The sequence below is a fragment of the Nymphalis io genome, chromosome 2, assembly GCF_905147045.1.
Source record: "Nymphalis io chromosome 2, ilAglIoxx1.1, whole genome shotgun sequence".
Taxonomy (NCBI): Eukaryota; Metazoa; Arthropoda; class Insecta; order Lepidoptera; family Nymphalidae; genus Nymphalis; species Nymphalis io.
This window is the reverse complement of record NC_065889.1, coordinates 6,807,531-6,820,680: the sequence shown is the minus strand read 5'-3', so window position 1 is coordinate 6,820,680 and position 13,150 is coordinate 6,807,531. Positions and strand designations below refer to the sequence as shown.

The 13,150-nt window shown below is 30.7% G+C and overlaps 1 protein-coding gene across 1 annotated transcript; it reads left to right on the top strand.

Annotated features, from left to right (window-relative positions):
• The first annotated feature begins 2,866 nt into the window (after positions 1–2,866).
• On the top strand, positions 2,867–12,882 carry LOC126774781 (uncharacterized). Its single transcript, XM_050496336.1, has 13 exons — positions 2,867–2,871; positions 2,995–3,141; positions 3,415–3,636; positions 3,879–4,073; positions 4,466–4,603; positions 6,986–7,163; positions 7,309–7,364; positions 7,586–7,738; positions 8,192–8,351; positions 9,760–9,903; positions 11,071–11,227; positions 11,692–11,878; positions 11,997–12,882. Exons 1-13 carry the CDS (start codon positions 2,867–2,869, stop codon positions 12,880–12,882), a joined length of 2,628 nt encoding a protein of 875 aa, XP_050352293.1.
• The last annotated feature ends 268 nt before the right edge of the window (positions 12,883–13,150 follow it).

Genomic DNA, 13,150 nt, shown 5'->3' with positions numbered 1-13,150 from the left:
TTCGTACTTGGTACGTGTTTATTGAAAAATCTATTTTATTCAGCCTTATTATTAAATTTCAAGTATTGAAAAGTATCGATTCATTTTAATATTGTTACGTAATACTTCATGAGTATCATCAATATGAAATGTTATTTACGTGCAGAATAAAGTGTCATAAGAAAATATAATCTAATATAAAATGGAGTATATAGAATGAAAAAAAAAAAACAATTTTATTTAGGTTAAAGAAGTATGAATTTCCAAAACTTACAAAGTCACAGAAAGGGAATAATATTCTTCGATTTTTAATTATACATACTATTATACATTATAATTATATAAACCATTTTTAATTAGTAGATACATATTTTGAAACACCGCACAGGTTAAATTATAAAGCGTAGAAACTTGAAATTTGGAGCAAATCTCCGTTTCGTAATGCGACGTCCGCTAAGAAAAGATTTTGTAAAATACCTATTAATTTGACGCTAAAAATAATGCTAAATAATATATTTAATGATCGAGAACTACCTACAAACATTTATACCTAATAATAACACATGCTTAATAATGGAAAGGAGCTAATTTGATTTCAAAGCCTTTCCATTCCGTTTTTAAATGAATTATAATTGTAATATAAGTCAACACAACTAGACAAACAAATATGATTCACGTTAATAATTCTCGATGGTAGCGATATAGTCTAAAGCATGGCTTAACTTTCCGTTGAGCAATAGTTATATGTACATATTTAAATCTTCCAACATAAATATATTCTAAGTTTGTTATATTTTTAAATTTAAATATGATTGAGATACAAAATTAAGAACTTTATACATTTCTGATAAATAGATAGCATATGTGTTACATGTTTTTGCAAGGCACAAGATATTTAAAAATATCTACATAATCATTTAATTTATAGTAGGTTATTATACCGTTATGGCTCCATGTGGTTAATTTGTGTTTATAATTCATTTCGTGCCTGTATTATTGTTATTAGTCTTTTGTCTTTGTATATAGGAACACCTATATACTATTCACGTAAATCGTCAATAAATCGTTAATAAATGATGAGATGAATGATGAAAGATATCGAGATGAGATCATATACAATTTTTAGTATTTTTATTATTATTATTAAATAACTTTATTATACACTCACAACGAAAAAAGAAAAGACAAACACAAGTAAAAAAAAAAGAAAAACAAAAGTTCAAGGGAAGCGATGTTATATAAATAAAATTGTGGACCTCAACATGATGCGTGCTAGGGCGGTCTTATCACTCAAGTAGTGATCTCTTCCAGACAACCCTGCATTAAGATGCTGGCAGGACATATATATAAATGTAAACAGTACATACACAAAGATACATATATACATTTATAAACCATATATCAATACATATATACATAAATACATACATACATATATCTATTTACAATACAAACATTTATAACATTAAGAGTGGACAGATGAAGTGTGAAGGAAGTAGATAGGTTACAGAGATAGGTAATAGTTTTAAGTACGAATTTTGAGAAATAGAAATAGAAATTGAAGAGGATTGACGGATATCTGATGGAAGTGTATTCCACAGTCTTACTGCCTTTGCCGTGAATGAGTTAGCATATAGTTTAGAGTGACATATAGGCAAACTTAATTTGTTGTCACTCTGGGAGCGAAGATTAAGTTGAAGACTTGAGTCCGAACCAAGAAAATTAAAGCGTTCCTTCAGATAGGGAAGGAGTACAGGGGTGAAATAGAATAGAATAGAGGAGAGAAAGAACATGTAAGTTGCGGCGATCATATTTTTTATAGTTTTGACGTATTCCCAACGAAAGCAAATATCGTAAGGAAACCCATATGTATCGAATGAATTTCTGCCACGTGTGTATCGTATCCTACCAACCCGCAAAGGAGCAGCATGGCGCAATAAATTCCAAAAACGTTTTCTTTCTTCGAGAGAATAGGCGACCTTTATCCAACACGGGATTATGTACAGACTGTCACTTTTACATTTAAAACAATATTTCTGTTATGCAAATTAATAACATCGTATATTTACTTAATAATAATATTTCTTATATTTTCTAAATAAGTATAAGCATGGTACGGATAGAAAAACTATTTCACTTCCCACTTTCCCCGTATTATTATTGTCATAGCTATATTCTACACCAACTTTAAGCTGAATTAAATACAAAGTCAACTGTAATAATGTCGGTACTGAGTGGTCTCTCCCCGTATAAAAGCAATACGCTGCGGGTCACGCGACCCCTATCGTCAACGGCTGACGTCATCTTCTTAATTTATCGTTTGAGTTTTTCTAAGCGTTCAAACTAATTAAATTACACAATTGCGATAACTATACTTGGTTCTACGTTAAAAATATCTACAAATACAAATAGCTCAAGAAAATATTTATTTTCATATTTTTTTTAATTATTATTTTATTTAAATTTCATAATTATATCCTACAGACTATTTTATATTATATATCTAGGGTATTTACCTAATGAGTAGCAAAGTAACAGTCAATCAGTTGGCGGATGGATATACATGTGATAGAATTTCATTCGACGCATATAAGTTTCCTTGCGACGTGCTTCTTTACCACCGAACACGAGATAAATTATAATTAAAAATTAAGTACACGAAAAAACTCAGTACTTGCCCGGGTTTGAACCCGCGATCTTAGGCTAAGATTAGTGTTCGACCCACCACCATCACCTAATATTTTTGCAATAAAATTATTATATATTTTAATTTATGTTATATTTATTTCATCGTTTTCTTTTGTTATGTTAATATGTAGGTATATTCGCGCCAAGCAGGATCTATATAATATGTTGATGGCTACAAAATTAATGACATTGGATAACCATGTGGTCATGAGTAAAAGTGTGTCGTACTTGTTCCTTTCTAAATATGGGGAATAATATATTTATTAGAATGCTTATTTTAATTCTTTCTATAAACAATAAAACCGATTTAACAATAATTGTACGTAGGTTCGTGCATCAAACGGACTTGTCGGAGCATTGCAAACGACGGGTGATGCCGTCTATATTCTTGGGAAGCCAGGTGATGGAGTCTAGCTCGCATGTCATACACTTTTCACTTCTAGAGGTTCCTTATAGCTGTTTTTTGAGTGTCAGGTTTGTTTATTAATCAATGTAAACAATACGTGATATAGAGTTAGAAGACGCGAATAATACATGAACAATTAAATATATTTAAATTATGTATAACAAATATAAGAAAAAAATCAATAAGGCTTATTATACTGTACAAGATAATATGATAAAAGAGCTTGGATTTAGCGGTCGTTGATTTTCATACAGATTACATAAAGCTTTACATTAAAATTACGATTCAAAAGTGATTTTTAAAGCCTACTTGAATAAAATACATTTTGATTTTGTATATAGAGCTGAATCCGGTTACAATATAATTTTGGTAATTGAACTGCTATCGGAGAATACTTTAGTGGAAGAATGTGCTAATAATCGAGATCAGTTTATCGTTTACGAGTTAGGCGAGACGTTTGGGGGCTACTGGGGTCCACACTCAAATGCAATGATGAAGTCACAAATCAAAAATTATACAAAATATTATACTTTAAAAACAACACCTAGTACAAATACTGAAAGGTAATAATATGCACTTTTTCTTCAACCCGCATTATAATATTATAAGGTTAATATTATTACTTTGAATGCCTTATATAAAATTTTATTTCAGAGCATCAGTTATTTATCATTTTTCTATTTACTTTAGGATTAGTATTTTCTTATTACCTTATAGGGTAGATAAAAATAGAATGTTTCTCGGCATCATAAATGACTTTGTCAAGTTCGTTCGTGTAATTTAAAAATTGACGCTGATATTTTAGGTCACATGAGTATGAAGATGTTACTCAAAAGGCTCTGAAGCAAACGTTCTCAGAACCCACGGACAAAGAGCCAGACTATATAAGAATGGAAGTGCCGTTGGTGAATGTGTCAGGAAATCTTCAATTAGGTGGACCGCTGCGTCATACATACAATGCTGAGGAAATATTCGACTTTATATACGACGTCACTCCTAGGTTATTTATTTATTATTTGTAAATGTTTACCACAGTTCATTTATAGCGTTATTAATTTTAAATGTTTTAAACTACCCCTGGCTTTATAAGGCTTAGATATCGAGGACTTTAGTTCAAATCCCGGGTTAAAAAAATAAAAAAAGTTTTTGATTTTTTCTCTCCAGATATTTTCAGTAGTAGTTCTTTTTCCGGTCGCGTCGGATTTCCCATGGGTCTATGGGTCTATTTACCTTGCATAAAGTGTAAAAAGTTGTTTTTTATCCGTAAAATTACTTAAAAAAAACTTTACACAAAACTAAACTGTCTTTAATTTCTGCTTGACAAGATATCTGAGATTTATAATTTAATTCTAACAACAAAACTATTGTTATTCAAGTGAAGTTCTAAAATAGGAATGGAGTGGAATACGAAACGAGTATAATGCCTTTGGTTCAGTTTTCGATTAGGCCTCAAAAGAACGACGGGTACTACGACGGAACACAGCGCTACGAACTTGACTACAACGTTGGAGGGCTTACAGAAGACTCTAGGTATACCTTGATACCTTTTATAATAACAATATAATTGGTTTGTTAGATTTATTGGGATATTATAAATTTATATTAATATAAGTCTCAGGTCAGATCACAAAGAATTATTTATGATTCACATCGTAATCAGATGTCTTTACGTCTGCTAATGCATGTGTGTCCAAATAAACTTATGGCCATTGATATCCCACGTGTCCTATCTCCTGCGCCAGCAACTACTCGCTTCTAGAGGATATCATCTTATAAAAATATTGTTTTTAATCATAATTAAATTAATATGTTAATTATCACTATTACAGATTGATATTTAGCACTATCAACAAAAAAAAGACGGCTAAAATGAGAAAATGGTTTGATAATAAAAAATATAATTTTGGAATGAAAAATGCACCGTTTGCGAGAAAAGAAACTGATCGCTACTATCATAAGTATTAAAGATCAATTTCCTATTGAGCGTTGCAAAGTTAGGGATCTAAATAAAAAACTAAAAAGACTAAATGCGTATCAAAAATTGGTACGTAGTAATTGGTCATGAAACTTGGTCGTGATCTGATACCCGTGATGCGGGTGGAAACCCGCTGTGTTGTAATATTTAATATAATTTTAAAATTACATACATATAGAAAAAATAAACGAGTGAGCTGTTTTATTGATATAGTATGTATGTTCCAGAATTTATAGTCACGATTTAAAGTTATAATTTAAATAAGTTTGTACGTTTGTGGTACTAACATCAAAAGTCATTCTTTTGGATCTATCAAGTTAATTTTGCATAGTATTGCTAGTGTGTAATAACTGTTATAGCTTTCACTCGTAAATTGTTAAGTGACTTACGCGTGATACGCTTTTTCGATGCGTGTGTACTTTAACTGTTATTATTATTATAGTCAATTTCGTATATCACTTTCTGACACTTCACGATTGTGCTCTGCGGTGATTTTGAGTTTATTCTTACATAAGGTGCTGTACTGGTGGTAGGGCTTTGTTTACTGGTGGTAGGGCTTTGTGCAAGCTCGTCTGGGTAGGTACCACCCACTCATCAGATATTCTACCGCAAAACAGCAATACTTGATATTGTTGTGTTCCGGTTTGAAGGGTGAGTGAGCCAGTGTAATTACAGGCACAAGGGACATAAAATCTTAGTTCCCAAGGTTGGTGGCGCATTGGATATGTAAGCGATGGTTGACATTTCTTACAATGCCAATGTCTAAGAGCGTTGGTGACCACTTACCATCAGGTGGCCCATATGCTCGTCCGCCTTCCTTTTCTATAAAAAAAAAAAAAAAAAGATTACACGGGTAGAATGTAGAATCCCAATTTTTTAATAATAAATTTAAATAAAAAAAAATCTTATTTAAGTATTATTTACGTACAGTGGAGATTAATATTTAGTTTTAATAAGTGTTTATAATATTCAAACGGAACGACATTCATAATGGAAGGCATTTTTAATTCAATCATCTTTGTTTTGATTAATATAAGCTAATATGGAATTTTCAAATATAACTGCAATGTGCTATCACTTTACAAACTAGAAATAAAAGCTCTAATTCTAACTAAAATTTTAGACTTTTCACTGGTTGGACTGCCGCTACTAATACTGCTGTTTATAGTACATCAATACCGTCACTTGATTCAAACTATACGACAGCTTCGTTCAAGTACATAGATGATATAATAAAGTATTTTAATGAAACGTCTACACGAAGTAGAGACTTGACAAATGATTCATTACGGAATATTATACATGACATATCGAACATGGACTATAACTCCAGCGGTAAATTGTATTATTAATTTCATTTGCTTTCCTTCATATAAGATAAATACTTTTAAGTTACCTTGTCTACAAAAGCATGAGATAGAAAAAACTAGGGGTATTTGAAAACGCTTTTTTTAAGGGCTACTACTATCATTATTATTACTTCTTATATTTTACTTATAAGTTATTACAAAAATCATACCAAGCATGTATATTTATCTCCGTTTATATTTTCAGTATATTTAATTCAAAATATATCTGCTTATAATAATAGAAATAATTATATGGTAAATAATGATCATTATAAAGAAATCTTAAATGTAAATTACTTTACAAAAAAAGACACAAATTTATTAAGGTAAGTTGGTATTAATACTAATACTTTGAAAACCTATATTGTGATACCAATATATTATTACAATAGATTTAGTATAGCTTAGAGTTCGTATTCGTTGATGTTCATACATGGATGTATATAAGTATAATTGTATATGATCATTACATGCAGCTTTATAATTAATTTTCAAGATTCAAAGCTCGTGAGAGGTTTGATATTCACATCACTATATATATTTAATATGTAAATTTTAATTTTTCTATTAATACACTTTATATTACAGAATAAAACCATTCCAAAATTACAAAAAATCACAAACACGATTGAATAGATTACACGTAAACAATATTGAATCAGCAACTTTTTCTACTACAGATAACTTAAAGGCATTCAATAGTGTTGATGATTATAATCATTTAAAATCAGAATTATTTGATAATAAAGCTAATTTTAACCAAGGTGTAAAAAACATTAAGATAAATAATAAAACAAACACCAAAGGCAAGAATTTATTTACGCAATACCTATTACGATAACAATTTAGTTTTGAATGCATATAAAAAAATTAAGAAAATTTAAGTTTCAGAAAATTCTTTGCGGACGCAGAAAACAACAACAATTTTAAGTTTAAACAACAAAAGTTCAACGACAACAGTAAGACTGTAAGTTGCCAATTAATATTTTAAATTAATTAAATCTAGTTTCCGCCCTCGTAAAAGGGGAGCGGTGTCTGCAGGTATTAGGTAAAAAAACCTGTATCCTTGTTTGGGGTTCAGGCTTGCTTTATACCAAATGTCATCAAAATCGGTTTTGTGCTTTAGCCGTGAAAGTTTAATTAGTAAAGATAATTATATCGTGAATTATATTACTCTACATATTTTAGGATTGAAACAGGTACTATGGTTAATCGTGAATCTTGGGATAATATAGTTCAAGCAGCTCCTGTGATGGCTGTTGTTTTAAATAAAACTGAACCATTTTTTCATATCAATAAAACGATTACAGCCCATGTAGAACAAAAATCGGATAATAATACGTGAGTATTCTATGTTTGCAAAAAATATTATATTACTAAAATACGTATGTATAAAGTAACAACATACAAAAAGCTGGGCTAAGGTCTTATCACCTTTTGAGAAGAAGCTCTGGCCCTTATTCCACCACTCTGCTCCAATGCGGTTAGGCTAATACAAATGTGACAGAATTACATACAGGTTTTCTCATGATGTTCCTTCACCGAGCACGAGGTTTTTCAAACAGACACATGATAATTAATTGATGATTGCCGGGGTTTGAACTCTCAATCTTTGAATAAGATTCACGTATTTTGTATATCTTTAATAGTAGAAAAATAGTTTTACATGATAGTGATAAGTAATAGTTATTACATTAAATAAAATCTTGTGATAAAATTTGGCGATTTTTAATAAATAGTTTATGGAAGATATAAAAAATTTTCGTACCAATTATTATGTATTAATTTTTACAGTAGTAAAAGAAAAAAGCGTTACATCCAATCGTTGCAAATTGAAAATTCACGTCCGAGGAATTTGACAACGAAGCGTCCCATGAGGACTGATTCAGAGCCGATGCTAAGAATGTCTGAAATACAGGACCTAGCTCGATTGGTCGAACTACAGGACGATGAGGTAGAAAGTAATATCATTTTGTACATTGACTGTTTACGAAATTTTGTCTATATTCAAATAATTACAACATTAATATATATCGTCATGTCTTTTTGTGTACGTCCATACGTAATTTTTGTTTTGAGTAAATTCTACAATACTTGAATAAATACTAGCACCACGCGAATTTACTTTTATGAGTAGTAATATAAAAAAATCTAATTAATATGCTACTCTTTCATTAGAAATATTAGATACGTACTTTTAGAAAAAAGATTATAGGTTTTAATTTAAGTTCCATGCGCCGGAGTGCGGTATCTTACATTGTACGTTGCACATAGTTATCCCCAACGAGAGAAAAAAAATATTAATACCACAAAATAACTTGTAAATAACGACCACTTACAAATCTAGGTACAACAAAGATTACTTAAATATGCGGTTACTGTACTGACTCATATTTTTGATAATCCAATATTCATTTAATTATATAGTCATATGTCAATATGCCATCCTTCTTTATAACGTAAGTCAGTCGTTTGTAAATATTCCACGAGTTACAACTGTGTGTACTTTCATATAATTCTCATGTTACGAAGGACTTGGGGTTTTATTCACGACGCTTTTCCGCTGCGGGTCGACGGATGTTTATTTCGTAACTATATTTAACTACTTCGTTAGTCTAGTTGCGCGGTTATGAGTGCAGACCTTGAGGTCCTGTGTTTAAATAACGGGTATTGTTATACATAATTGTTTTAAAGAAAATCTTAGTACAATTATACATACATTTTCTTGTCTCGGAACCGCGTAAGGACTCTGTTCCTGTATCTGATCACTTTTCAGACGTATCGAAGAACAATTATCTCTGAGTTTGTGCACACTATTGTGCTCTATAATATAATTTGTGTAGGTGGTTCTTACCCGCCAAGACCAAAATTCATCAGAAATATATCAACATTATTATCACCATAATAGATATACATGTCAATGGAGTAAACGTACGGACGAGTAACGGTGTCTAAAACATTGTTAGCCCGAAGCCGCCTTCGTTTCACGTTCATATTTTTTTACATATATATAATTATTATCTCACTAATATCTCGATTCATATAAAAATATATTTGTTGTACTAGTTTGAAAACTGTTCATTCAACTTCTTTTTTATAAAGAATAGGTAGGCGGACGAGCATATGGGCCATCTGATGGTAAGTGGTTACAAACGCCCGTATACAAAGGCATTATCAATATATTAAAATGTTATGTCTCTTGTGCCTGGAATTACACTGGCTCACTCACACTTCAAACCGTAACGCAACAGTACCAAGTATTGCTGTTTTGCGGTGGAATATCCGATGAGTGGGTGGTACCTATCCAGACGAGCTTGCACCAAGCCCTACCATCAGTATAGTAACTGTAAATTATTTTTCAGATAGAGGGTCGCGTAGCTTTACGTTACCTTAGGAACTATGTTGGTGCAGTTCTGTTCAATATTTGCGACTTCTCGGAACCAAAGTCAAGACAGACATTCCTGTTCAACGCCTCACGTATTGTTATCTCAGTTAGCAATTTTACAGTATGTGAATATAAGTTGCTTAAATTATATCACGATATTATGTATTTAGGTTGAATGTGGACATAAAATACTTTGCTTGACCTGACATTGAAATAGTCTATAATATATTTTAAATTCATAAATATGATTAAGCTATGATTTTATATTACCTAACAAGTGATCAAAATACGACTATTAAATTTAGTAATTGTTTTATTAATTTAAATGTTTTGAACATTTATTTTATACTCTTAATTACAATTTTTGATAACACTCCAGTTATCAAATAAAACAAAAAAAATAAAACGGCTTACAATACAAACAGAAGAGTAAAATAATAAATGCAATTAAAAAACATATAAAAAAATACTAATGGGGAACAGGTCAATAGGTTGCAAATATGTTGGTTGAGGTTCCTCAAAATTGCACCATATACCATTTTTTATAAAACAACGATGACGGACGCAGAATTTAAAATTATCAATTTATTACCTCTACGTCCTGGAAGACCGTAAAAATTTGAAAAAATCGCCCTGGAGCCTTTGTACCAAAATGCCAGACCTATTACGTACGAAAAATATAAAGACATGAAACAGCTACTACCCTATATACCTCCGGTGCATCATGCATATTTTGAAACACTACCACATGCAGAGAATAAGTAAATTCTTGTAATCAGTATCTTGTAATGACAATGTAATTGCCGTCTAAAATAAAATTTTGTTGTTGTTATGCGTATTTGTAAACAAAATTATATTAAAATGAAGTATATTTTAAGCGATATTTGATTTTTCAAAATTGAAATTAAACGATTTCTACAATTGTCTAATTTTGAAAGTGGTGTAAGTCCATTTACAGCACATAAATATGTGTTATCGTAGTCTAATTAGCCAAAAACAAATTTATATAAACAAATTAAATGTTGATAAAACAATAGAAACATAGCCAGACCTCATATGATTTGCCTGTATGTTTAAATCAACAAATATAGTAGTAACCTTTAATTTTCTCGAAACAAAAGAAAATGGACTTACACCACTTTCAAAATATACGGTCCATATATAGAATTGTTTTGTCCTTACCTATTTTAATATCGATTCTGCTTATATCCATAGAAGGTAAATGTTTGTGTAGTTTTGTAAGATCAAAATTTAATTATTATTATAAGCAATGATGGAATAATTATAGTTGGATCGTATGATGCTGGTAACGACTCCGGCGCAGTCTTTACTTAACAGCGAGTCTCGCTGTCCATCAGGATACCTGGAGTGCCAAGTAGTCGGTACTAGAGTGTGTATCGACTCTACGAATGCATGCGATGGAGTGCCAAATTGTGGTTCTTATGGTAATAAAAAATTATGTGCATGTATTAGCGAACACATGCACAAGAAGAGAAACTTCTAACCAATTTATATATATATAATAAAATATATATATAATTTATATTTATATATATATATATATAAATATTAATATATGTGATTCTACATGTATATCTTAAATTTATAGAAGTATTATGTATTATAGTGCTGCTGTTTGAAGTTTTGCAAAAATAGTACCTGCAAATTTATGAAAAATAAATTTGCAGATTGCGCTTATTTTTGCGAAACGAAACGATATGTTAAATGGGAATTAAGTCAAGAATAAAAAAGTAATAAAGAAGTAACTTTCTATACTAGTTTATATTAACTTAAATTTTAATGTTGTCGTAGTATAATTGACCGGTTAATAAAATAATTCAATAATAATGTTTTATTCGTTACTAAACCACCAATCAAAAATGAATGTAAGAGTTTGTTTTTTTTTTAGATATATACGACGAAGATAAACTCCTATGTGGCGCTTCCAAGGAACTCCAGCTTAATGTACATCTTGCCGCATTCACCTTTCTAGCCGTCCTTCTCACGATGATCTACACCGTCCACTACTGGCTCAAACGATGCGTACCCGGAGTCTCGGAAGCCTTCTTCGTTTATACTGACGCATCTGAAAACACGTTAGATAGTTTTAGATAAATACATTTTAGTGCCATCATTTTTAAGATCGCTAATTTTTATACGATTCAATAGGTGAAATATGACATACAGTATTTAATATATAATTTTTAATTCTAGATTGTTTTTGGATACTGTTATGCGATCGCCAATGGAAGTGGATGATGCTTCTTGCAAGTTAACGTTTTCTGGACATTATTTTGATGATGACATTATATATGAAGATAAAGTAGCAAACGTTGATGGGAATTTATGTACAAAGATATTAAAAAAATGTTTCGAAGTTTGTTTTTGTAAAAGAAAACATAACGATAAATACTCCAAAGATATTATCAAGGAATACGATGCAAAGCAAAGTGACTCCAAAAATATGTTATCCTTCACTGAACTGGAGCTACGTAAATACGCGCATATAAATTCAAAGGATGAAGCAATACAAACTGGTGGGAGCTGTGATCAATTTAACATCAAGGAAATTAAAAACGAACTGCAATATGTGGATGCTTTAAAAGATTCTCTAACTAAAATCAAAACTGACACTTACAACGTAGACTACGCAAAAGAACTGAATATATTAAAATTCGCTAAAGAAACAAGATCATCGTCGTCCCAAAGCGATACAATTTCTGTCGACCAGAAAGATTTTAAAATGGACAGACGACATGCAATAATTGCTGACAATGAAAAGGAGATAAGAAGTACCATTTATGATCAACGATCAAATAAGACTTCCTTGACACCTGATAGTATTCCTTTTACATGTGAAGTTCATCTTGAAAAACATAACAAAACAGAAGACTTAAGACGTTTACGTTTCGAAGACGTACCAACGATGATACCTGAAACAGAAAATGAAGAAGACGAAATAGTAAGCTCAAGTATTGCGAGGCGTATATTACTTACTGAAACTGAAGAAGCGGCTAGTTCTAGTAAAGATTTTATGCGCTTTTGGGGAGGAAAAAGTAAAAAGAATAAAAAGAAAGAAAAACACCTTTCGATGCATTAACTAAAATACTGTTTAATTTGTATAATAAAAGTATAAAATGCTTTGGTTTAATTTTTGCGTTTTTCAATAAAAACATTATTTTAATTAATATAAAATTATTTCAATAGCATTAACCAATAAAAAATAGGAATTGCAAAAATTAAACATACTCATATCATATTAATGTTAAGGTAACTTTGAAAACGTTAATCGTTAGATATCCTGGGACATTTTCACACACGGCCATCTGATCCCAAATTAAGCTTGTACAAAGCTTGTGCTATGGAAA

What these genes read in the sequence shown, in the direction of transcription:
- LOC126774781 (XM_050496336.1), top strand. An exon ending in CCTAGTACAAATACTGAAAG is followed by an intron (nt 3,637 to 3,878) that starts GTAATAATATGC and finishes CTGATATTTTAG; the next exon opens with GTCACATGAGTATGAAGATG. An exon ending in GGGCTTACAGAAGACTCTAG is followed by an intron (nt 4,604 to 6,985) that starts GTATACCTTGAT and finishes TTTATATTACAG; the next exon opens with AATAAAACCATTCCAAAATT.